The sequence below is a fragment of the Notamacropus eugenii genome, chromosome 1, assembly GCF_028372415.1.
Source record: "Notamacropus eugenii isolate mMacEug1 chromosome 1, mMacEug1.pri_v2, whole genome shotgun sequence".
Lineage (NCBI taxonomy): Eukaryota > Metazoa > Chordata > Mammalia > Diprotodontia > Macropodidae > Notamacropus > Notamacropus eugenii.
Window position 1 is genome coordinate 176,940,291 of NC_092872.1, and position 25,369 is coordinate 176,965,659.

The window sequence follows — 25,369 nt, forward strand, 5'->3', positions numbered from 1 at the left end:
AGAATTTATATAGCATTGTAAGGTTTGCTAACAACAACCCTGGGAGTTAAGTAGCTTGCCTAAGGTCATAGGGATAATAAATGTTTGAGGCTGGATTTAAACCCAGGTCTTCTTGACTCCAGGTCCAGTACTCTACTCACTGAGCCACCTAGCTGACTGTGCTGAGACAGGGCAAGGAAAGGATAGTTTAAGGGGATTTGAAAGAGAAGGTCTGGAATGGTTGTGGAAAGTAGGATCATCAGTCATGGAAGAATGAAAGCATAACTGTATAGTAGTGAGAGCCCAGCTGAAATTAGTTAACATAAATTTGTGGGTGTACCTAATTTTCATTTGTGGGATCTTCATTTTTATTCAAGCTAGGGAGACAAATTATTTAGTATAGCCCAAGACCTGTATGATAGAATATATCTTTGTATCTTTTCATCTCCACAGAGCTACCTCAAATTTAATGTATATATTGTGATATAAAATTAGTTAGAAAGTATGCCATCTCTGCAGCATAGGACATGGATTTTTCCATGGGAAATTTCATAAATATCCATTTTCTTATTCCACATTAGTTTATTTTATGGCTCCAAAAAGAAACTGAGGCAATCACAAAGTTTAAAAATAGCATCATTTGCTCAAATGCTACTTTGAGTTTATAATATGTTTAGCAGGGATTCCATTCTGATGCCGATACTTTGAAGCCAGTGTTTTGACATAGTAAATAGAAAACACAGTAAAATATGTTAAGGTAAAATGTCAAATTAAAACCATAAGTGGCATTAGTGACACAACTGTTATGACCTCATTAATCATTATTGTTTAAAAATTATTATTGGTTAGGCAAATGTCAGTAAAATAATTGCAAATGACAAAATCAGAAATTTTGGGCCTTTTATGCAGAAATCACTTCAAGGTGGAATTAGTGTTTACTTCAAATTCCTCAGAATGCTTTGTCCAGAAAACTTTCTGTGTAGTGTTTTTTAGTGTAGATTTCATCTTGCCATTTAAAATTTGTTTCCTTTATCAGTAGAGTAAAAGATTGGTGCAGGCATTGTCTAACTATCATGAATCTAAACTTCAAAGTATCCTATAAACACTTAGTATTGAGCCCTGTTCTTTTATAGGCTCTAAATAAGCACAAAGTTACTAGCTAGCATGCTGATTTCTAACTTCCAAGAATTATATTCTTGGTAGAAGTAGCCTTTTAAGAAACATGAAGGCTATATCGTTATCTGAAGAGTCAAGTGCTTATTATCCATAGCAATGGGAAGTCACCATGAGTAATTGACTGAAGAGAGATTCCAGTATTTTAGCCATTGATTTCAAACTCCTGCTCAAACCTTTTTACAGCCCCCTCTAACCAATACCAAAATAGATGGGTTTGAATTTTTATCTCTACTCTTTGTGATGACTCATCATGACCCCATTTAATGTTTTGTTGACTAAGATATTGTAGTGGTTTGCCATTTCCTTCTCCAGCTCATTTTACAGGTGAAAAATTGAGGCAAACAGTTAAGTGACTTCCCCAGGGTTACACAACTAGTATATGTGTAAGGCTATATTTGAGTACAGGGAGATGAGTCTTCATGACTTGAGATCTAGCATTCTATCCACTGTTCCAGCTAGCTGTCCCCTACTTGCCTCTATACACACTTCAGTGGGTGTGCTACATGGATAAGTTATTGAAGGGGTAAGGGAAGTAGGGAAGAGAAAAAAGAAACTAATCTACAAATTAAGTGATTACCTGGATAATTAAGTGTTGACTGTGGGATACAACTTTAACTTTTAACTCAGTTACTATTGCACTTACCCTTGACTGGACTACTTTATGTATGTCACTATCAGATATTGGATCCCCTAAGAGGCAGCTAGGTTGCATAGTGGATAGAGAACTGGTTTGAAATTCAGGAAGACTTGAGTTCAAATCTTGCTTAACATTCTTATAGAGTATGTGATCTTGGGCAAGTCACTGAACTTCTCCTAGTCTTACTTTCCTTATCTGTAAAATAAGGAGGTTGGACCCAGTGGCCTCTTAAATCTCTTTTAACTCTAAAGGTATGATTTATGATCCAAAATTTTGGGTCCCCTGAGTGGAAATTTGCTGAATTACTGCACTTTCCCCCACCAACTCAGATCATAGCTGCTGATCATTAGGGTTCAGGGTAAAACCATAGACCAAGACTAAGGAATTTGTATTTTATCCTAGAGGCAATAGAAATCATTAAACATTTTTGAGCAAGAAAATAATGACATGATTAAGCCTATGCCTTACAAAGAATATTTTGGGAGATGAGTGAATAACTAAATGACTGACTGGATGAAAAAGCATTCTTTAAGCACTTACTAAGTGTCAGACACTATGGTAAGTACTAGGGATACAGATACAAAGTAATTTTGTAAGAACAAAGAGCAAGATTATCTCCGACATCAAGAAACTTGTGTTCTAATAAGGAAGACAACATATATATAGAAGACTGGTGATGAAGGAGGAGTGTTTTGGACCGTGAAGTTGCAGGGATGGTGACTGGAGCGATAGGGCATTTGATTGATATATCCTTTCCAGAAATGGCAAAATTAACTTCATTCCTATTCCCAGAGCTAGAAGATGAAAAAGGGTAATGGAAATGATATGTGTGTGAGAGCAGCAGGACGTAAGGTGAGTTGAGTCAGACTGGTTATGGCAAACTTCACCAGTTCAAGGTAGAAGGAAGGAGTAGAAGCAGGAATACCAATTAGGTTGATATTAAAATAGTCCTGGCAAAAAGATAATGAGGGCTGGAATTTAAGTGGTGGTTGTATGAATGGAAGGAAGGGAGAAGGAAATGAATGTAAAGAGATGTAATAGGGATAAACTCAATATTAGTCAAACATTTATTGGGTTTTGGGATGAAGGAAAGTGAAAAATCAAAAATGACTCTAAGCTTACAAACCTGGGTAATTGTAAAGCTGTAACATAAATGTGGCACTTTGGAGAAGGAGTGGTTTGGGGAAGTAATATGATCAATTCTCTTTGGACAAGGTCCTAAGCACTTAGAGCTGGAAGAGGCCTTAGAGGCCATTAAGACCAGTCCCTCATTTTACATGTGAGGAAACCGAGAATCAGGGAGATTAAGTGAGTTATCCATGATCACCCAGGTAATAAACATCAAAGGTGGGTTTTGAACCAAGGTCCTCTGATGCCAGAGCTTGTGTTCTTTCCACTGTATCATGCTGCTTCTCTTCTGAAGAACATGTTAAATTTACCAATAGAACATCCAGGTCGAGATTTATAGCAGGAATACCCTCCAGTAGAGAGATATGGCTAGAGATCTGTTGTGTGATATGTATGTGTGGGTTTGTGTGTGTGTATGTGTGTAATTATGTGTGTAGAGATTCAGTTCAATGCCACAAGCAATTATTAAGCATCTACTAATATGTGTCATACAAGGTAGTAGGTGCTGAAGATACAGAACCCAAATGACAGTCAGTCAAGCAGTCATGATAGATCTATAGGAGCTAATAAAATTCCTAAGGATGAAGAGACTGAGAAGAGAAGAGAGACCAGGATGGTCCCTTGAAGGATAGCCTTGCTTATGAAGCAGGAAATCAATGATGAACCAACAAAGACTGAAAAGGAATGAGTGATGCGGTAGCTAGGAGGAGAAAAAAGAAAGATACTATAGATGCTAAAGAGGGAGAGGGAATCCAGGCTGAGGGGCTTGTCAAAAGCTGCAGAGAAGTAAAGGAAAATGAGACCTGAGAAAAGACCATTGAATTTAGTGATAAGAAATCATTAGTTTATGTTGAAGAGAACAGTTTCAGTAGAGTAGTAAGGAAAAAATCCTAGTTGTGAGGGTTTGAGAAATGAATGTCTGGTGAAGAGGTGAAGGCAAACAAAGACAACTCTTTCTGTGAATGTGGCAGAAAAATAGCAAGATAAGTAAGATATAAGAAGAAAGCTTGAAGGAAATGCAAGCTGAAGAAAAAGGGTTTTTAAAAGATGGAGCAGATATGTATATGTGTATAGGCAGCAAAGGAGGAGCCAGTAGAAAGGAAGAGATTGCCACTGAAAGAGGAAAATGATGATCAGTGTAGAGGGAGATAATAGTTACTGGGTCAAGTTCCTGTCAGAGATGACAAAGGATAGGATCAAGGGCACAATTGAAAGGGGTTGGCCTTGACAAGGAGAAAGGATTTCTCTTCTTTAGACATCAGAGTAAAGAAAAAAAGAAAATGTGGAGGTAAATAGAGGAGGATTTTGAGGTTTGTGGTAAGGAAGATGAAAGAGTTCATAGTGAAGGACTTCAGTTTTCTCAATAAATCAATCAAGCACTTTACTAAGTGTTCACCATGTGCCAGGTGCTCGGGACAATAAAGGGAAACCAAAACAATATCTGCCCTCAATGAGTTTTCATTCTTTGTTGAAATTAATAACATAAACACAAAGAAATGCAAAATATATACAAAATAAATGCAAAATAATTTTGGTGGGGAAGAGGGTGCTAGCAATTAGAGATCGGGATAGACTTTGTGAAGGAAGTAATATTTGAGTTTAGTTAGCCTTTAGGAAGAGAAAGATTCCAAAAGAATCAGGAGAAAAGTGTTACATGAACTCAGGAAGATGAGTATTGAGAAATATGTGTCAAATTCTTTAACAAGCTTAAGAAGGATGAGCACTAAGAAGAAGCTGTTTGAATGGGCAATTAAGAGAATTTTCTTAACCTTAGAGAGAGCAGTTTCATTTAAGCGATGAAGTTAGAAGCCATATTGCAAGGGCTTTAAATGTCAAAGAGAGGTCCTGCAGGGTCTGAAAAGTGAGAAGAGTGGAACTGGAGGAATATAAATAACTCTTTTCCAAGAGTTTGGCTGCAAAATGGAGGAGAAACCTAGGATGAAAGCTCAAGTCAAGGTCACCTAAGAAATAGTTATTGGAATAAGGGGTTTGAGGAGAGAGGATAGTTGCAGTATCCAATAGGAAAGGATGACAATCCATCATGGAGTAATAGAAGGGTTATTAAATGAAGATCTAGCTGAAGTTAGGTAGCATGAATTTAATAAAATAATCAGATTCCAATTTTAGGCAGAATAGACCTAGTTTATTTAGGCCTACCTTATAATCTGAATAGGTAGGAAACTTCTTATTTTGACTGAAGATATTTTGTTTCCTACCTTATGAAAAACCCCCCTTATATTAACCAAAATATAGAATCATAGATTAAGAACTGGAAGACACCTTAGAGGATATCAGTTTAACACCTTCGTTTTACGGGCAAGGAAAGTGAGGTCTAGAGAAATGAGGTAACTTGCCCAAGGTCATCTTTCTGTCATCTATGAAAAAAGGAGTTTGTAAGCAAAATAGATTTTATATGGTCACATACCCTACTAAAGAAAGCAAAGTATTTTAAGCATTTCATTAACAGCTCTAGCATTGGTTGCATAAGAGAATCTATTATATACAAATACGTTTCTTATCTACTCAGTAACACAGATTATGCAGGACCATTGACAACATTTTGTTGTGTTGAGTTTTGGGATTTGGCAGGGGAGTTAGTTCAGATATGTGATTTCATTGATGTAGGGAACATCTGTTTTGGATTTCCTTACATCTATCAATGAATATCAATAACTGTTTTCTAACTTACAACTTTAGAGAGTTACCTGAGAGTTGAGTGATTTGTCCATGGTGACCCAGCCAGAGTGGCAGAGGTAGGATCTGAATCCAGGTCTCCTTCATGACTCCAATGACAGCTCTGTCTCTGCTATACCATGCTGGATTTGGGACTGATGATAGCAATACAATTGAAAGTATTAAAATGATAATTTTTTGCAAATATTCTAAATTACTATGATCATTTATTCAAACTTTCTTCTCTTCTCCTTTATTCTGAATTAGTGAATTTTAAAAATAATTTACTTATTAACACCTCTGTAAAATACTTGTTTGAGAAAGAGGCTTAATTAAATGCTTGAGGGTTATTTATAGAGTAGATACAGAACCTGAGAGAGTGAATGGTGGCATTTGAAAAGTTTAAGAATCACTGAGCTGGATATGCTAAGTGATCCATCTTGATGACAATATCTAATTTGAAATTTCAAAAGTGTGACTTCGAATCAAATTGTGACATTGTATTTCAGCTTCTCAGTGCAGTGACCTGTTATTCTTCCTGTGACATATAATTACATGACAGCAACAACAAAATCTCAGAGTCCATGAGCAGTAGAACAGTCACTGAGCTTTGAAATGGGTTGCAGAAAGAGCAGTAACTGTAGTTACTACTGTCAACTGTAGTCATCCCTTTATGAGATTCACCTGATTTAACTGATTTATCTATCCGAATGTTGGATAACAGCCCTATGTAATTTTATCCTCCACAGATTGATGAACTCCCAGAGGGAGCTGTGAAGCCTCCAGCAAATAAGTACCCAATCTTCTTTTTTGGCACCCATGAAACGTAAGTCAGCAAAAATGCCATATTCTTTAAAAATGAGTATTTTATCAGATTATAATTTTTGTTTTTAATCTGTAAATTATTGTTAACGAAGGAACTACAGCTTAACATACTGTCAAAATCAGTTTGATCAAAACAAAAAACAATGCCTTTTCATCAGAGTAGACATTTGAAATGATAAACATTTCGGTCTTAAGACGTGAATGTCTGGTATTGAATGGCGTTACTTTTTCAGCTAGATATTGGCAATAACATGGGGACCTTCTGCCAGTGTACAACCATCTTACGTGTACCTCTGGGCCTGTCATGGATTCTAGATAGCTCCCTTGTCGTTTGTTTAAACCCCAAAGACTGGGGTCAGCCAGTCTACTTCTCTGGGGTAAAACTATCCCATTCTCATAAGGGAGTTTCTCTTTTTCCTGGCCCAGGATAAGACACAATCCTTAGCATCTCCTCTTCCATCTCTAGAACAAGCAATTAGTCCTTTATAAGTTTTTCTAAGGGTTTTGTTGCTGTTTAACTGCTTATAACTATAGGAAAATCAGGGAGTGAAAATAACAAATGGGGTCAGGGGTGAATTATGCAGTTTAGCTTCATAATTGGCTTCATGATTCTACCACTCCAGCACATTCCTAATTCTTGTCTTGAGAGGAGAAAACCTTTCCCAGACCTTGTATACCTGAGGCTAGTGCTCTGTGATCCTTCTGGAAGGAAACATATATCCTAGGTTCCATCTCACCCTTTGCCTGGGAGACCCGCAAGGATAGGATGGCTTTGAACACAGCTGCTAATGGTGGGCTTTTGGGTATACAAAGGACGACTTGAGATTCTTTTTCATCTCATTAGAAATTTCAAACTGTTTATCTATCACAGCTTCCTCTTTCACACACTAACAAAATTATCCTAGAGCATTTTGCCTGAAATGCTTACCTCACAGAATTGTTGTGATAATCAAATGAAATACTATACAGGAAATATTTTGTAAACTTTAAAGTGCTCAGTAAATGTCAACTGTTGATATTCATTCCTCACCTCACCGTTCCCTTAACACAATAGAATCATAGAATTTTGGAGCTGAAAGAGGTCTTTGAGATCATCTAGTTCAACCTTTTAAGAGGATATTAGATAGGAAGTGATGCTCTAACAAAGTATGTCACTTTCCTTGCTAAATGAAATCTGAACCTGCTCCACTATCCAGAATAGGAAGTAAAGTTTTTGCCTCCATTAAGAATGAATTAAGTATATCAGGAATCCCTCTGCATCCAAATTTAGTAGCAATCAATGCTTTTTATAAGAAATCCTGGACACATTTGCCAGAAATTATTATCACACCTTTTTTTTTTTTTTTTAAGCATATACAACTTTTAGCCTTCCCCAACAGCCCCTGCTTACACAGCTCATTGTTTGAATTTTGCTTCTTAGACTCAAAGGTGACTTGAATTTTTTCTTGAAATATAATTGCCCTATACTCACATGCCGCACACATAGCTGGACTCTTTGCTGCTTCTGCTTCCCAAACGTACGCTGCTAGACCACTTTGCTTTTCAGTACATCCTTGAAACATTTCTTCTGTCCCCATTTATGGTTGCCCCATTTCAGTTCAACATAGGAAAGCTCTTTGGGCAGATCCATTCCCTATATAGGTCAAATGCCATGGAGCTGTACTGTGATGAGCATTGCTTTAGTGTTGCTGGATTGGCTAGGATCCAGAATCTTGTTGATTTTATCTCTCTATATAAGGCCCAGAAGAGTTGGAGGATAAGGATGATAAAAGAAGTCTATGAGAATCTAAATATGAGACCTTTGATAAGTTCATTTCTGAGAATCACATAGCCCCTCCAGATATTGCTACTGCTTTGTAAAGCCTCATTTTGGTTAGGAGCTTTGTGCCGCATTGGTGAATTTCGTCCTTTTAAGGAGATGCTGACCTTTTCGTTCCACTTTCTACAAAGCCTTTGCTGATGAGCACTTGATTAGACAGTGATGTCTAGGAATTCAGAGATAGCTTATAGCTCTGTGTTGTACCTAATGTATGTTGGGAAATGACCTCTGCTATATACATAGGTACATGTGCATACATGTGGACATTTAGAGAGATACAACAAACAAACAGATATAGGTAAACTCTTAAATGGAAGATAAAACATGGGACAAGCCACTCTCTGTTTCCTTCTCCTTACCATTTTTATACAGTACCTGCTATGTGCCAAGTGGCCTGCTAAGCATGCTACAGTTATTTTCTCATGTGATCCTCACAACAGCCCTGGGAGGTAGGTGCTATTATTAATCCCTGTTTATGGATCAGACAACTGAGGCAAACAGAGGCTAGTTGAGCTGCCTGGGGTCACAGAGCTAGTAAGAAGCTGAGGCCACATTTGAACGCGTCCTGCTGACTATAGGCCCAGCACTTTATCCACTGGGCCTTCCAGCTGCCCCAAATGAAATCTCGTTAAAAATGAGTGCAGAAGGTAGTTTTAAAAGATTTTTTGAGGGAAGAGATGTAATAGAGGAGTAGTGGTCAGCCTGAAAGGGTATGTACAGAAGAAAGGAAAGGGATGTTATTACCAAATGGACAGCTCTCATCCCTTCCCCCTCTTTTTACATGTTGATTGGGTACCTCACATCATTCTATCCATTTCTCCACACCACCTTCTTCTCTCCCTATCACTGATTCCCTATAGTTTATCTGTCCTGCTGTATTTAATCTCTGTCATAATAGAGGACTTCCAAGGACACAGAGCCTCGGGGAAGTTTCCCTAGATTTGTCATATACCAAGGATGGCCCCTTGAACAAAGATCCCAATCAAAAGATAAATATGATAGGTAAGCGAGGGTGTGTGGACTAGTAGAAATGAGAGACTGGATGAGGAGATAGGTGAGTGGTAGTATATGAAGATTTGGTGAAGAGAATGAGTTGGTAATAGGATGAGAGGGTATTTTCTGGCTTTCACTTACCCTCATATAACTATTTCCAGTTACTCTTTAGCATTAACTCCCTAATCTCTCCAGGAGAGAGTAACCAGATGTCATAAGGGCTGAAGCAGAATTTATAACAGATTAGGCAAAGGTGAGCTCAGATGGTCCAGAGTTAGTTAGCAGGGTTCAAGACAATAAGCGATTAGGTGGAACCCAAGGCAGCCCCAAGCAGTAAAGAGCAAAGTAGTAGCAACAGTCAAAAGGATGGAAACTGACATTCTTATTCAGCACAGTCAGATTGTTAAAATGTGTAGCCATCCCCACTTCCTTTGCCCATCCTAAGATATCACAATTGCAAGGCAATTTCCCCATCCCAGTCACTGTTCAGAAGGCTCTCCCCAGTTTATCAAAGTAACTTTATGTAAGGCTTTTCTGAGACTACTCCTAAAGCAAGACACTTTAATTTAAATGAACATCAACTTATTAATTAAATGTGTGATCCCTTTGCAGAGGAATCCTCTGCACAGGTCCATGAGCTTTCAGTATTGTGCCTTTCATACAGATTTCAGCCCGTTTATTCAACAAAGATTTAAGTGCTAAGTGTTGCAAAGGATTTTTTAAAAGTCAATGGTTTTTACCATCAAGGAGCTAATATTCTAGGAGAGAAAAGATAGGATTATAGACGTAGAGCTGCAAAAGATCTTTGAGTCCAATATCTTCTCTTTTTAGATGAAATGCAGGCCAAAGAAGGCAAGTGACCTGCCTAGGGTTATATAACTAGCAAGTGTCCAAGGCAGAGTTTGAATCCAGATCATTCTGACTTTAGTATCTTTTTTCCTAATTCAGGGGAGGGGATCCATATCTAGAGAGAGTTTGATTTATCAGATCTAGATGGTACAGTCCATAGAATCAAAGAATCTCTGAGTTAGACGATACCACAGTGACCCCCTAGTTCAATACAAATCTGAACAATACCTTATAACAAACACAAGTAGTCATTTAGTCTTTTTTTAAGACCCCAAGAGGGTGAAGGAACCCATCATCTCACAAAACGTTCCATTCCACGTTAAAATAGTTCTAATTGTTAGGGAGTTTTTCCTTTGAAAAAGCCTAAATTCCCCCCCTGAAACCTATTCTTACTACTCCTATTGTTTTCGTGGGCCAGGGAATGAAGACCTGGGTTTAAATCCTGCCTTTGATACTACCTGTGTGATGAGCAAACTAATTAGCCTCCCTGAGCCTTAGTTTCTTCCTCTGTAAAATCAGGGGGTAGGACTAGAAGGCTTCTGGAGGTCCTTCTAAATCTATGACCTTATGAAGTCAAATCCCTTTTGCCCATGGCTGTCCTTTAGATATTTGAAGATAGCTATCGTGTCTTCCCTGAGTCTTCCCTGTTCTAGGATAGACATCAGTTATTTTACTTATTCTAATATGCCACAATTTCAAGGCCCCATCACCCATCTGTTCTCCAGTTTATCAATGTTCTTCAAAAACATGGTTTCCAGAACTAAACATAATACTTCAAGGATAGTTTGAACATAACAGAGTACCATGATGCTCACCTCCAATGACACTGCCTCTCAATGCAGTCTAAGATTGCATAGCTTTTTTGGCTGGCATATCACACTGTTTGACTCCTTCTGAACTTGCAGAATACCCACTCAAATACCTTAAATTCTTCCTCTGAAATGCCTTTTTTAATTTAAATTTTCTTCCCTAGCAATGTTAGCCTTGGTTCTGACATACTTTTGATTAGACTGTGAGTTCCTTGAGAACAGGGCCTCTTTTTACCTTTCTTTGTATACTTAGCACAGTGCTTGGCACAGAGCTGGTGCTTACTGAATGCTTGTTGACTGATTTAAAAAGCCATTCTATGTGTTCCTATCCCCTTGGTGTTTCATGTGCCATTTGTTGGGAATGTAGGGGAGAACTAGTATAACAGAACAGTTAAGCAAAACAAAAGGGACACCTTTAACCTATCTAATAACACATACCTCGTTGGGTGCCTGTAGTCAGCTACAGGTAGAGGTCCCTTCTTTACAAAAGGAGAGGAAGGTTGGTTTCATCAGTTGTCTGCTCTTCTGCACTAATCTGTGTTGAGATATCTTTGAGTGGTGTTTTCCTTTCCATTATTACGTTCATTGATAGTCTCAGGTTTCTGCTTACTTTGTTCTGTATTGCTTTATACAAATATCAATCAATAAATTAGCATGTATTAAATGCCTACTATGAGTTAGGTTTTATGGATACAGGTACAAAGAATGAAACAATCTCTTCAGGTAAGGAACTTACAATCTATTGAGGTAGAGAGCAAATATATATATACATATACATGTGAATATATGTGTATATTTACACATATACAGAATAAAAAGAGTATATATACAAATAAATATAAAGCAAGTACAATATATTTATGACCGCGGATTTCTCTGAATTCTTCGTAATTGTAATTCCTTATGGCACAATAATATTCCATTACTCATATGCCATAGGCAATCACTCTGCTTCCAATTTCTTGCTGCCACAAAGAGTATTTCTTTAAATATTTTGGGAACTTCCCCTTTGTCTTGGGATTAACTGCACAGTAGTGGTATTCCTGGCCCAAAGGAAATTCTATATATTTTTCAAGGCCCATTTAAGTTCCATTTCCTTAATGAAGCATCTGTTTCTGTGAGTTTCTATGACAATCATAAACTGTACCATCCAATTAAGTCTTTAAATATAATAAAATTTTTGAATTTTGCTCCAATTGTTACATATTTGTTTGTCTTATCTTCCCAACTAGATTTTAAACTCCTTCAAGCACAAGGATGTATAATGTCTTTTATTTCTTCTGCCTCTCTAATCGTACCTATCGAAGCTCTTTTTAAGGGGCATTCATTGAATTCTTTTTGCTATAGCTGCTAAAAAAAGGCTAACTCTTAGATTAGATTAGAAGTATCTTATCTACTTTAGAGAAACTAATGTTCCCATTATGTAGTTTTAATATGCTACCTGGAATATCATGTTCAGTAATGGGTACAACTTTGTTAGAGGAACCTTGACAAACTAGAGATTAGAGATTGTTCTCCAACAGTCTACCGACTGTTGTATTGAAGGAAGGTGGAAGGAACTGAAAGTATTTAGCCTAGAGGAAGGAAGACTTAGGGGAAATGTGATAATAATCTTTAAATATTTAAAGAGAAAAAATATGTAAAGAGAATGAAAATGTGTTTGATATTGCTCCAGAATGTAATTGAACCAGGGACAGAAGTAGGTTTTTGTTCAGTATAAGAAAGAACTTTCTACCAACCAGTTTCAAGTTAACAAGCATTTGTGGAGTACTTACTCTGTACCAGGCGCTGTGCTAAGCACTGGGAAGATAAATACAAGCAAAATTAAGACAGGCCTGTCTTCCAGGAGGTTATATTTCAATGGGGAAAGCAAAAACACAAGGAAGTAGAAAAGGAGTAGGGAGAAAAGACATAAAAACAAGTCACCAGGAAGATACCTCGGGCTGGAAAAGATTAGAACAGTGCAGCCTGGTAGAAAGGGAAGAGGTGACCAGTCTGGGTAACCCTGTCACATGGAAGCCCTGGGAAGAGCCTATCCAGTGAGAGGGAAGGACTCCAGGGACAGAGAGTGCTTCTGAGATGGGATTTCCAGGGCTAATGATGGTTTCTGTCAAAATAATTTCTTCATTGGATGGGAAATTGGACAATGTGAACCTTTCTGGACCTCAGTTTCCTTATCTGTAAAATGTGTAACTTTACAGAAAGAAAATTATTTCTAAGGTCTCTTATAACCCTAAATTCTCTGATCCTATGGTCTTTAAATTCTCCTCCAACTTAGAGACTCCATGACTGATTAAGAGACGATGAGTTGTTTGTGAGGAGAACATATGATGTTAGCTAATGATTGATTTTTAATGTATATAATAGAACTTATTATTGTGCATTTTGATTTTTTAAGATCAATGTTTTTCAGTTTCTAGAAATCTTTCTAGGGGATAATGCGTTAACAATAGTTGATTTTTAGTGTAATATTGCATTTTGTATCTAGGGTTGCTATTACTACATTACTCTCTATTTTATAAATTTTGGCAGTATGATAAGAATCAATGGGCCTTAAAACATTCATTAAATAAGTCTTGGGTATAGGGACCTTTGATTTCACTGATGTAGGGAACTTCCAGATAAGGAAATTCTACCAATGCAAGTCAGCCCTTCTCTATATCTCATAGCTTATTGAGTTGCCTAGAACACTGAAGGGTTGAATGACTTATCCAGAGCCACAGAGCCTGAAAATGTCTGAAGGTAAGTTGAACTCACACGTCTTCTGGTTCCAAGGCCAGTATCCTACCTATTATGCCATGCTAAGGTAAATCTTAAGTGGATGAAAAATGAAAAATTGGTCTGAGACTAGAATCAGCCATCCATTCTTTCAGCATCTATTTATTAAGCAACCTTTGTATGCAAAGTACTGTGCTAGGCTGTGAGGGGTAAGGATGGTGTTAAAAAATATTAAGGACTATTTTCTTTAGTGCTTACTTTTTTGATGAATTACCTTAATTAGGGCACCTGTTTCTTAAAATATGCTTGTTACTTACCTGACAAGTATTTTTTTAATTAGTGTGTACACTGGGTTATTTAAGTGAAAATGGCTTGATTGTGTTGCTGTTGATGTTTTAGATGTATTACATTTGAAAAGACAGTTGTATTTCCTGTTATCTTTTCTGCAGAGCGTTTCTGGGACCAAAAGACCTTTTCCCTTATAAAGAATATAAAGATAAGTTTGGAAAGTCTAACAAAAGAAAAGGATTTAATGAAGGCTTGTGGGAAATAGAAAATAATCCCAGAGTCAAGTTTACTGGATACCAGGTAAATAATTTACATTATTTTCCTTCATATCTCATCTCTTAGTTTTAGCTTTTATACTGTAATGATCTTCTGCAGATGTATATTCTTTCTGCTAATTGGTTGATTACCTACTAGGAACACAAACTCTCTACTCCAGAAGACCAACTAAATATTTTCAGTAAATAGTGCTCCTAATGCTGTGACTGACTATGACTTTAATGTGCAGGTTTCCATCATCAAAACTTGATTGGTCCCTTCAGAGTTAAAGCTTCTTCATCTGATCATTGATGTTTAAGTGGCCACTGGAAGAAATTCTTTCTGCCAGACCTTTCTCTCCAGAGCCTTAAGAATAAACCAAGCTGTTTCTAAGTAAAATGCCTAAAGTATAGCTATTTCTTATCACCATTTCCATGTGAGTATGTGTGTTTGTGGTACTTTGTGCCATGTAATTAGCTGATCTTTTATTATTTTTCAGGCAATTCAGCAACAGAGCTCTTCAGAAACTGAGGGTGAAGGAGGCAATACTGCAGATGCCAGCAGTGAGGAGGAAGGTGATAGAGTAGAAGAAGATGGAAAAGGCAAAAGAAAGAATGAAAAAGCGGGCTCAAAACGGAAAAAATCATATACTTCAAAGGTTACCAAGGAGCTTTTCTCATTATTATTAATGTCACATGCATGATAAAACAGCACACTTCCTTTTGGTCTACTTAGTCACTAACAGGCTTTTACAGGGTGCCTACTGTATAGCCCTGGGTTATACATACATTCTCTTTTGGGAATTCAAAAGATGCATAAGACGTGGCCCTGCAACCAGCAGTTAGAACTCTAGCTGTAGTACAAGAGATTGAATTTGCCATTCTATAAGAGTATAAAGTTTAATGAAATACAACTTACCAGATGAGATAAGTTTAAATGACATTTTAGAAACTGAACGGTGCTTTAAAGTAGGATGGTAGTGTCTACATTGGTTGCCAAAGACAGGGAGGTTTTCATCTTATTTGGTTTATCATAATTGATTTATCACACAGGTATAATTGAATACTTAAACAGCTTGTTCTGTTTAAATTCTTAATGAAGCTTAAATTCTATTTGGTGCTTATGTAATAATAAGTTAACTACGCTTTAAACATCTCTTACAAATAAGTACTTAATATTTATCATCCTTCCATAGTATCTTTTTTCTTTTTGGTCAGCCTACTAAATGCGCTCAAAGTGGCAATCAGGAAGTAGAGCTCCAATTCAGAATTTTCCCCTGTATTCCTGAAAAAATACATTATTTTGCCTTGGGTAGGGAGAAAATAGTCACTTGCAAAGTAGAAATCTAGCTTTTGTTTTCCTGTCAGTCTTCACCTTCCATGGTTGTTGTTATTCTGCAAAAGGACTTGGATTCCGTTTAGGCTTAAATCTTCGCTCTGAACTTCTTTTCTAAAGCCGCATATATTTCTTTTGAATAACTTATACGGCTTCATTTACTCCCATATAGTATTGGTGATGCCTTAAATTGTATTCAGCAGTTCACATTAATTCATATTAAGTGTAGTGCAGGTATGCATGACCTTAAATACTGTAGTTTCCTTTTATTATTGGAAAGACAGCCGTTAACAAGGAAGCCTAGGGTTGGTACTGGTGGAAGGAATCATATGTGAACCCAGAAGTTACTAAGAAATCTTTTACTCATTTACTAAGAGTTCTATTTTTTTAAGCTCTTACTAAGAATTCTAAAATACATAATGGCACATAAAGGTTCATAAAGCACTTTCCTACAATAACCACCAATGAGAGGAGTAGTCTCTTATTATCCTCAGTATACCAATGAGGAAATTGAGTTTCAGGAGGGTTGAATGACTTTGCAAGAGTGACACAGCCAGGAAGAATTAGAAAAAGTGTTCAAACTCAGATGTCTCTCCACCCCAAGTCCAGTATTCTCTCCACTCTACTATTATGCCTCATTAGACACATGTTTAAATTCTTGACCCACAAATAAAAATATTAGAAACTATATTGATCTTTTATAAATTACAAAAAATAAATTTACCTAATAAAATATTTAATGAACATTTAAATGAGGGAAATTGTTTATCTCCCATTCCATGTCACAGTCTTAACAGATATTTTAGTCACTGGTAATTTGTACCAGATATAACCTTAATAAAATTAAAGCCACTCTCCACCTATTCAACTTAATTCAGATTAAACAGGTATTGTGGCAAAGTAGATAGAGAGCCAGCCTCTGAGTCAGAAAGCTCTGCACTCAAGTTCTGTCTCTGAAACATACCAGTTGTGTGAACCAGGGCAGGACATTTCATCACTTGGTGCCCCAACTCTCTCTCCTAGTATTTACTGATTTATATTGCTAGAGGAAGCATCCTCACCGGGAGAGCCTCCATCAATCAAATCAAAGATTTGGTTAAAAAAAATAGCTGAACATGATAGGAACATGTTCCATTGTGAGTGGGATGAGGAGTGAAGTGCTGATCTACCTAAATTTGGCTCCAAGGTGATTAGAGGTTATCATCATTTTTTTCTTCAGGTAATGTGAACTCAAGATCATATGTTATATGATCATAATGCCCTAGTCTTGATTCATATTTTGAACATTCTGGTTTCCCCAAATGCCTTTAAGAAGTTTATTGTATATACTTTTTTCTCACTTTTGGTCTTCTATCACAAATTGGTCCTCTTTGGCACTATTAGACATTTGCTATATTTTTAAAATTATCTTTTCATTATTTTTTAGGAGAATGGAAAGCAAATGTTTTTTTCTTTATTGTAATAATTTCTAAATTATCTAAGTGTGGATAAATGTGGACACTCAAATTTCTGAACATATATATATATATATATATATATATACACTTTAACTCTGTTATCTAATGTGAAAATCACCCAATTTTAGCCAAATTATAAGTTCCATTTTGGGCTTTATTAGTAGATTTGGTTAAGCAAAATGGAATCCTGTAGAGAATTTAAGTGAACAGTATTTCTTTTGGTTCAGTTATATTTTGTGTCATATCTATCAAGTAGACTTTTCAGAAATTGCATGTTTTTTATTGGTTGTGTGGCTAAGCACCAATTTGCTGATCCATTTCAGAGACTTTTTCAGTGACTAAATCACTTTTATCTAACAACACAGAGAGAGGATTTATAAATCCTTAAAAGAAAAATGTTATAGAGATATTATGTGATATTCTTTCCTGTAAGGTATATTAGTATGGACCTGCTTATTGATGAATTCATGGTTATTCAGTTAAACATCTCTTGCTGGAAAGCCATTAAAAATTCAGACTTTAGCAATTTCTTATTTTCTTTTACTCTGATTTCAAGTACTTAATGACAGGAGAATGGCACTCATTTACCAGTGTGATCCTTGGTTGTTAAGTAGGTAGAATTGAAATGATTAATGTTCATTATGTTAGTAGTTTTAAACAATTAGTGTTTCTAATGCTATTCTCACATTGTATCTTTTGGTGCTTAATCACCAGTCAAAGTTTAAAGTTTCATCATAGTGGCGACTAGAAATGACAAAAATAGAATACCATCTATTCCATTAATGTAACGCAAAAGGAGATTTAATTCAAATGGTTGTATTCTGTTTCCCCTTAGGGAAAAATTCTCTACCAGAGGCAATGGCTCACTTAAGAGCTTATCTGTTCTTGTTGTATATTTGCAATGCATTCTGAATTCGCAAACTGTTCTGAGCTTCAAGTTGAGAATTTTAGTGCTAACATGAGACCTGAGAGATCATTTAGTTCAGTCACTTATTTTCTAAATGATGAAACTAAGTCCAAGAAAGGTTGAATGACTCTCCCAAGGTCGTTTAGATAGTAGCCATTTCAGGACTGTATAAAGCTCATTTCCCCTGACTCCCAGCTTAGCTTTTTCTACTGCACTGCATTGCATCAAAGAAAGCCTCTCAAGCAGTGAATTGCCCCAGTGACGGAGGAGACTTTTTGATGCCACATTTGATGGACTTCTCTTGCTTTCTAACTTGAATTTTAGCTTTTAACTCTGTTTTTTAACCTGTCTAAACGTTTAGAAATCCTCTAAGCAGTCACGGAAATCTCCAGCAGATGAAGATGACAAGGACTGCAAAGAGGAAGAAAATAAGAGTGGCTCTGAGGCTGGAGATGCAGGCAATGACACAAGAAACACGTCTTCAGACTTGCAGAAAACCAGTGAAGGGGTAATTCTGTGCTTATACTATTCTCTTACTTCCCGTTACATTAGAAATCCTTTTGCTTGAGTATTGAGTATCATTCTGTTGCTGATATTCCTACTAGCAGCAAAATCTAAAGGAACAGTAGGTAAAATAAATGTTGCTAAATAGTGAGATACAAAACTGTTCTTAAATGTGGGCACAGATAGCTCCCCAGGGTATTATCCTGAGTTCAGAGAGCCTGAGGATAGAAATTAGCTTGGTGGGAATTGTACCTGATGATTGGAACTTGGCACCATATTTATATTTTTTCTAAAGGAAGGTTTTAAATGCTTCAAAGATGTATTGAAATTGATAAGTACCACTTGAAATCTGACAGCAGTATTTCTCTTAATTAAAATAAGCCAATTAAATTTTCAGTAGTATAACTAATAAAGCATTATGGTTGCTTCTCTCTCAGAATTTATCAGAGTGTAATGGCAACAGGCTTTTTCACATTATCTTTCTTGAATATATATGAAACTCATGCTAATTTCTGAAGTCACAGGAGTTCCACCTTTGTAGGAATATTACTGAGGAGGAAAATTTGTTCATAGGAATTTTCCAGCTGTCTGTCCTATTGTTCTGTCTTGAGACATTATTTGGTAACCATTTTAAAACAGTAAGATTAATTGGCCATGAGATGGCACTGTTTGCATACTACCAAAGTATAGGTCCATACATTTACAATGCTGCACGGTTTATTATTATCACAATACTATTAAGTTCTATTTTCAGTTGCTTTCTTTTTCAGATGCTTTCTTTTTCAGACTTAATTTAGAAAATATGATGTACTTAATACTTCAAGTATTTGATCAGTGAGGCAGAAAAGCACTTCAGGCTAATATTTTTCATAATAAAATTAGAGACAAAGGAAGAACTTGTTCAGTTCTATTCTCTCAGAGACTGGCTTGAAGCACACACTTGAAAAGGAATTATTGGGTGTTTTGGAGTAGCTATGAAAATATTGGAGGATTAGGTTTGGATTTTTTTAAAGGATTCCCAAGTTTTCTCTCAGAAATAAAAATATAAACTATGGCAATGCCACCAATGATTAAATAGGGCATATGCAGGATAGCACTTATGCTTCAGTAACTCCTGTATCTTTAGGGGAAAATAAGTGGCCCTTTTGATTATTTTGAACTTTGCACAAAAAGGTTTTGAATTTTAAGGGCCTAAACTCGGAATTCTGCATGAGCCTCAGTTTTTGTTGTGGCTGTTGTTGTTTTGTATCTTGATTCTTCTGAGCAAAAGTTTGAACCTCCTTGAATCTTTAGGAATTTATGTAAATCAAGCTGCTGAAGATGGTCACTGAGCTGTCTTTTAACCACCTAATTTTTGCAGAACTCATATTCTATGAGCTGCTTTTATTGGCTAAAAACCATAGTTTTATTTGGTTTTACCTAAAACAGACACTGAGTTGTTTTGGAAGAGGATTAAGGTATTCGGTAATGTAGAAAAACAACAACAAAAAAAAACCTTGTTTTCTATCCATTCTCTTGGTTATAAGCAGCTGAGTGGCACAGCTCATAATGTTGGACTTGGAGTCAAGAAGACCTGAGTTCAAAACCTGCATTAGCCATTTAACTTCTTTATGTCTCTGTTTCCTTGTCTATAAAATGGGGATAATGATAGCGCTTATCTCCCAGGGTTATTGTGAGGATCAAATGCAATAATATATGTAAAGCATTTTATAAACCTGAAAGTGTTCTGTAAATGCTAGTTATTATTATTAATAATAATTTCTTAGAATATGTTAGTCGCCTTCTTTCTATAAGCAAGTCAGGAAACTGGAAGTTCTCACTACATATATTCTATTCCAGCTACTTTTTGGTACTTCCTAACAGTAGATTTTATAATTTTTTTAATGGAAAAAGTTAATTTTAAAGGATCTTGTGTTGCTATACCTAAAGTGCTGGTTCCATGTGGACAATAGGAGTAGATTTTCCTTAGGTGTGAGCAGAGCCATGGTAGAGCACCTCGAGTATGGGCATGAATTTGGCCACAGTGCGTAGGATAGACTGCTATGGGGAGAAGCTTGAGGAAGAGAAATCAGTTAGAAGGTCTGCTAGGAGAAGGGCAGGAGCTGGGGAGGAGAGAAGGTTGGTGAGCCAGGGACTGAAATAGGAGAATAACCTGGGAATTGGTATAATACAGCTACCATAACATGGGGCAAGTGGAAAATTTTGTTCTTCAGAAGAAAAATAAACACTGCAAAGACACAATATAATCCTGCATTGAGAAAGTGTCTATACTGGTAATTATAATGCAGTTCCTGCTTGTGGTGCAGATATGTGATAAGGGACAGGCAGTCCTTTATGCCCGTCATATTTGGTTATACATTTCCACAATGACTCATTAAAGAAGGAAATTCTTGCATGTCACCATGTCTCAAGAATGAATAGATTTGTATTCCTATTTCTCAGAAAGGGACAGATGACCTATGGAAATAAAAATTAAAGGTCCTTGTAGGTCATTCAAGATGTCCACATCTTAGAGTTTCCCTCATTAACTGAGCATAAGTGTTATGGAGGCAGATGTCCTAATGATTGTCTGTGCCCTCTGCGGTGGGATAAATGCACTGAGATCTGAGCAAGAAAGAACCGTGTGCTTTTAGAGAGACAGGCCATTATTCCTAGAGAAAAACAGCTGATGGTCATTTACCAAGGAGCCAAGCTTCCTTTGTTCCTCAATAAAGGGTGTACTTTCTAAACAGGACTTCTTGGGAATATCTGTCCTGTCTCTATATACTACATCTTCGTGCTGTTCAGTTGTTTCAATCCTGTCCAACTCTTCATGACCCCATCTGGGGTTTTCTTGCCAAAAATACTGGAATGATTTGTCATTTCTTCCTCCAGCTCATTTTACAGATGAGGAAACTGAGAAAAACAGAGTTAAGTGACTTGCCCAGGTCACACAGCTCGTGAGTGTCTGAGGGCTGATTTGAACTCAGGAAAATGAGCCTTCCTGACTCTAGGCCCAGCACTCTTTCCACTGCACCACCTGGATGCCTTACATATGGCATCTGCAAAACCTTATCTCTAGGCCCTGTCTTTGCATTTGCTGTGAAGGATGGAGAGGGGCCTAATGACCCTCTGCCTTTCTAACACCATCATATTCACTAAAGCTCAGATCATTTAGGAATTTTTAGATTTTCTCCAGGATACAAGTGGATACTTTGTAGAAGCTACAGAATTTGAGCGATTGATCAGTGTCTTTATGTTCCACTATATCGTTCCCCAAGAAAAGTAAATTGCAACACATTCATATGTGCCCATCTGGTACATTCTTGGCTCTGTATTTCCATAAGTTCAGCATAGTATATATCCATCAGTATGGCCTTCCCCATGTCCTCCTTAAATTGTATAAGCAATTGTGTAAATACAGTGAAGAGCATGGGTTGTCCATCTGTTGTCGCTGCCTCTCGCTGATTGTACATTTCTTTGATGGCGTCTTCTACATTGCTTCTCTCATATACTTTCTTGCTTCTTGTGCGTTGAGCCTTCTTCATGGCCCCTGTGCTCCTCTCCATTTCCGTTTGGATCACCTTCTGCTTCATTTCTTCAGAGACTGTAAATGTCCCATGAGTTGCAGCTATACAATATAACTAGAAAGAACATTGATGTTAAAAGATAGGCCTTTATTTCAGTGAGCAGCTCGATATTATTAAATAAGTAATTTTGTAATTTCCTGAAGCAATAATCCTGTATTTCCTCTGCTTGTTCAGTTCTGGACCCAGTTCATTATCGACTTTCAGTCCCTGAACAAGATATAGATACACTGTTGGATAGTTTCTGTGTCTATTATCAAGCCACTTGCATACCATCACCTGGATAAGAGGGGTTCTTCATCCTCTTGCTTTTTTCTGATGTGGATAGTTAGAACAAGGCTTTCTAAGTGATCCTAGATCTCATTTAGGAGGCTTTACAACATACACTGACTTGATGAAAAACTCATGGTGTCATCCACCCACAAACAGGGAAATTCTATGCCTTTAAGTAATTAAAAGTAATCCCTTTTGTATATTCTTATATATCTTTGCTTAGAGCAAGGTACTCCTCCCTTCTATTCTAGAAAGTAGGAGGATGGGAATTTTATCTGTTAATACAGATGGAGTTTAAAAAGGTAGCTCTTATCACAGATCTAGGTAATTGTATGTTCAGAAATCCTCTCTTAATCTTCAACAGGGCAAATTTAGTAACAGAAGACCAGTATGTAGTCTTTTTTAAAGATTTCATTTTCTTTTTCTGTTAATTTTTAAGTCATTTTTTTCAATTTTGAGTTCCAAAATCTTTCCTTCCCCACAGATCCACCCCTCCCTACTGAGAAGGCAAACAATTTTATACCATTATACATGTGAAGCCATCTAAAACCTATTTTTATATTAACCATGTTGCAAAAAAATCCAAGAAATTTAAAAAGTGAAAAATATACTTTATTCTATATTCATAGTTCATCAGTACTTGGAGGTAGATAGCATTTTTCATCATGAGTCCTTTAGAACTGTCATAGATCATTCTATTGATCAGAGTAGGTAAGTCTTTCACAGTTGATTATCATTGCAATTTTGCTGTTACTTTTTGCAATGATCTGGTTCTGCTCATCAGTCCATGTAAATCTTCCCAGGTTTTTCTGAAACCATTTGGCTCATCATTTCTTATATAGCACAATAATATTCCATCACATTCGTATACCACAACTTGTTCAGCCATTCCCCTGTTCATAGGAATCACCTCAATTTCCAGTTCTTTGCCACCACAAAAAAGAGCTGCTATAAATATTTTAGTACATGTAGGTCCTTTTCCTTTTATTTCTTTGGAGGAAAACCTAGTAGCAGTATTGTTTAGGTCAAAGGGTATGCATAGTTGTATAGCCCTTTATTCATAGTTCCAAATTGTTCTCCAGAATGGTTGGACCAGTTCACAACTCCATTAGTGTACATTAGTGGAGCTATTTTTCCACATCCCCTCTAGCATTTGTCATTTTCCATTTCTGTTATGTTGGCCAATCTGATAGGTGTGAGGCAGTACCTCAAAGCTGTTTTATTTGCATTTCTCTAATTATTAGTAATTGGAAGCATTTTTTCATACAACTATAAATGCCTTTGATTTCTTCTTCTGAAAACTGCCTGTTCATATCCTTTGACCATTTATCAATTGGAGAATGAATCTTATTTTCTGTAAATTTGGCTCAGTTCCCTATATTTTTGAGAAATTTGGCTTTTGACAGAGAAATTTGCTATATTTTTCCCAATTGCCTGCTTTTCTTCTAAAAACCAGTGTTGGTTTTGTTTGTGCAAAAGCTTTTTAATTTCATATAATCAAAATTATCCATCTTACTTTCTATAATCCTCCCTGTTGCTTATTTGGTCATAAACCTTCCTTTATCCATAGATCTGACAGGTAAATTTTTCCATGCTCCCTTAATTTGCTTATGATAGCATCCCTTAAGTCTCAATCGTGTATCCCTTTTGAGCTTATTTTTGTAAACAGTCTGAGGACCTGGTCTATGCCTTGTTTCTGCCAAATTGCTTTCCAGTTTTCTCAGTAGCTTGTCAAAGTTCCAAATAGATACCCTAATGCATGTTGGTGTAGTTTTGTTTAGCTTCAAAAACTGAGATCTTTGGGTTTATTAAACACTAGATTACAGTGATATTTGCTATTGTATACTGTGTATCTAATCTATTCACCCAGTATATAATATTCAAGGATTCCATCTTTGGAGCATCTCTGTATTGTTTAGGCTTTGTGTGACTCTTTAGCTATCCCCAGCTATTGTACCAACCATCTTGATCCATACGTTTGGATCGGAAGGCTGCCACAAAGAGTAAGGATAGGGCCCTCAACAGAGAGGTGACAAATTAACTGAGTGCCAGAAATCTCTAGTGAGAGATATATATCACCCCCGATCCTACCTGACTTTTTTGCTTCACTATCATAGAGAACAGAATGTTGTTACAATTCACCTGGGTTGTTTGGTGGTTAGGGGTTAGGCAATCCTACTGTCTATCAAGAAATATATCCTAAAATAGATTTCCTTTTCACTCATTCTGGTCAGAAATTGCCTATAGGAGAGAAATAACCTACATTCAACTGGAGGAATAATGGGCAGGAACCTCTGAACAGAAACTAGTTCTAAGTTTTGGATCAGTCTCAGTCATTTGCTTGCCAGAGGAAGAGGGTTTAGATCCCTGAGCAGGGTGAAGAGTCTGTCTACATAGCCTTTTAGGGGGCCCCTGAACCTCAAAGCTGGCAGCAGTGGAGAGAATTTCCTTTTCCAAGGAGAGCAGGACAGAGACATGCTGTAGAATAGCAGATGTGGCCCTGCCCCAAACATCTGAGAGCTGTGCAATCCATGTAGGTCTGATGCGAAGGAGGTTATTCCTCTTGCAACCTCAAGACCAGCTTTTTTTTTTCAGTGGAGCCTAAACCACAAGGTTGCTAAGATCTGTTGGTACAGTTGTCTACAGCTCACAGGTCTCTACAAAGGGGTTTTCCTAATTCTGGAGCAACTCTATTACTTCCCCTTTTGGGACAGATTTTTTAAATTTTATTTTTGCCTCTCACTTAAAATTTTTTATAGCTCATTTTAAATTTTTTTTATTTTAGACAAATACTAAAACCTAAATACACAATAAGAAAAGAAAAAGAAACATTATAAACTTAAATATAAAAGAAAAATCATGTCATGTGCACAGCAGAACATAGGAGAGGATTCAGAATATATAGCAATAACTTATCATTTCAAGAAAGCCGCTTTATTTAATACTATGTATTGTGTTGAAAGCTGTCCATCTTAGGTTTTTTTTTTGTTTTCTGCTACACATTTTTACTTTGTTCTTTTTTTACCCCTTCCTCTCCCCTACTTGCAACCACAAGGATACAATTGAGCATGGACATATTTATATATAGGTATTGATATAATAGCATGCATACACATATAAACACATACTTTCCATAAGAAATTCTATTCCTAATCTTGTTTTTATGTTTGTGCATATC

At 36.7% G+C, this 25,369-nt stretch overlaps 1 protein-coding gene across 1 annotated transcript in view; it reads left to right on the plus strand.

Moving 5' to 3' along the window:
• The window catches only part of HDGFL3 (HDGF like 3), an 83,079-nt gene that overhangs the window by 44,585 nt on the left and 13,125 nt on the right, over positions 1–25,369 (plus strand). The window contains exons 2-5 of the mRNA XM_072619629.1: positions 6,343–6,419; positions 14,056–14,194; positions 14,649–14,807; positions 18,210–18,356. Coding sequence (XP_072475730.1) covers positions 6,343–6,419; positions 14,056–14,194; positions 14,649–14,807; positions 18,210–18,356 — 522 coding nt within the window. The remainder of the gene's footprint in view (positions 1–6,342; positions 6,420–14,055; positions 14,195–14,648; positions 14,808–18,209; positions 18,357–25,369) is intronic.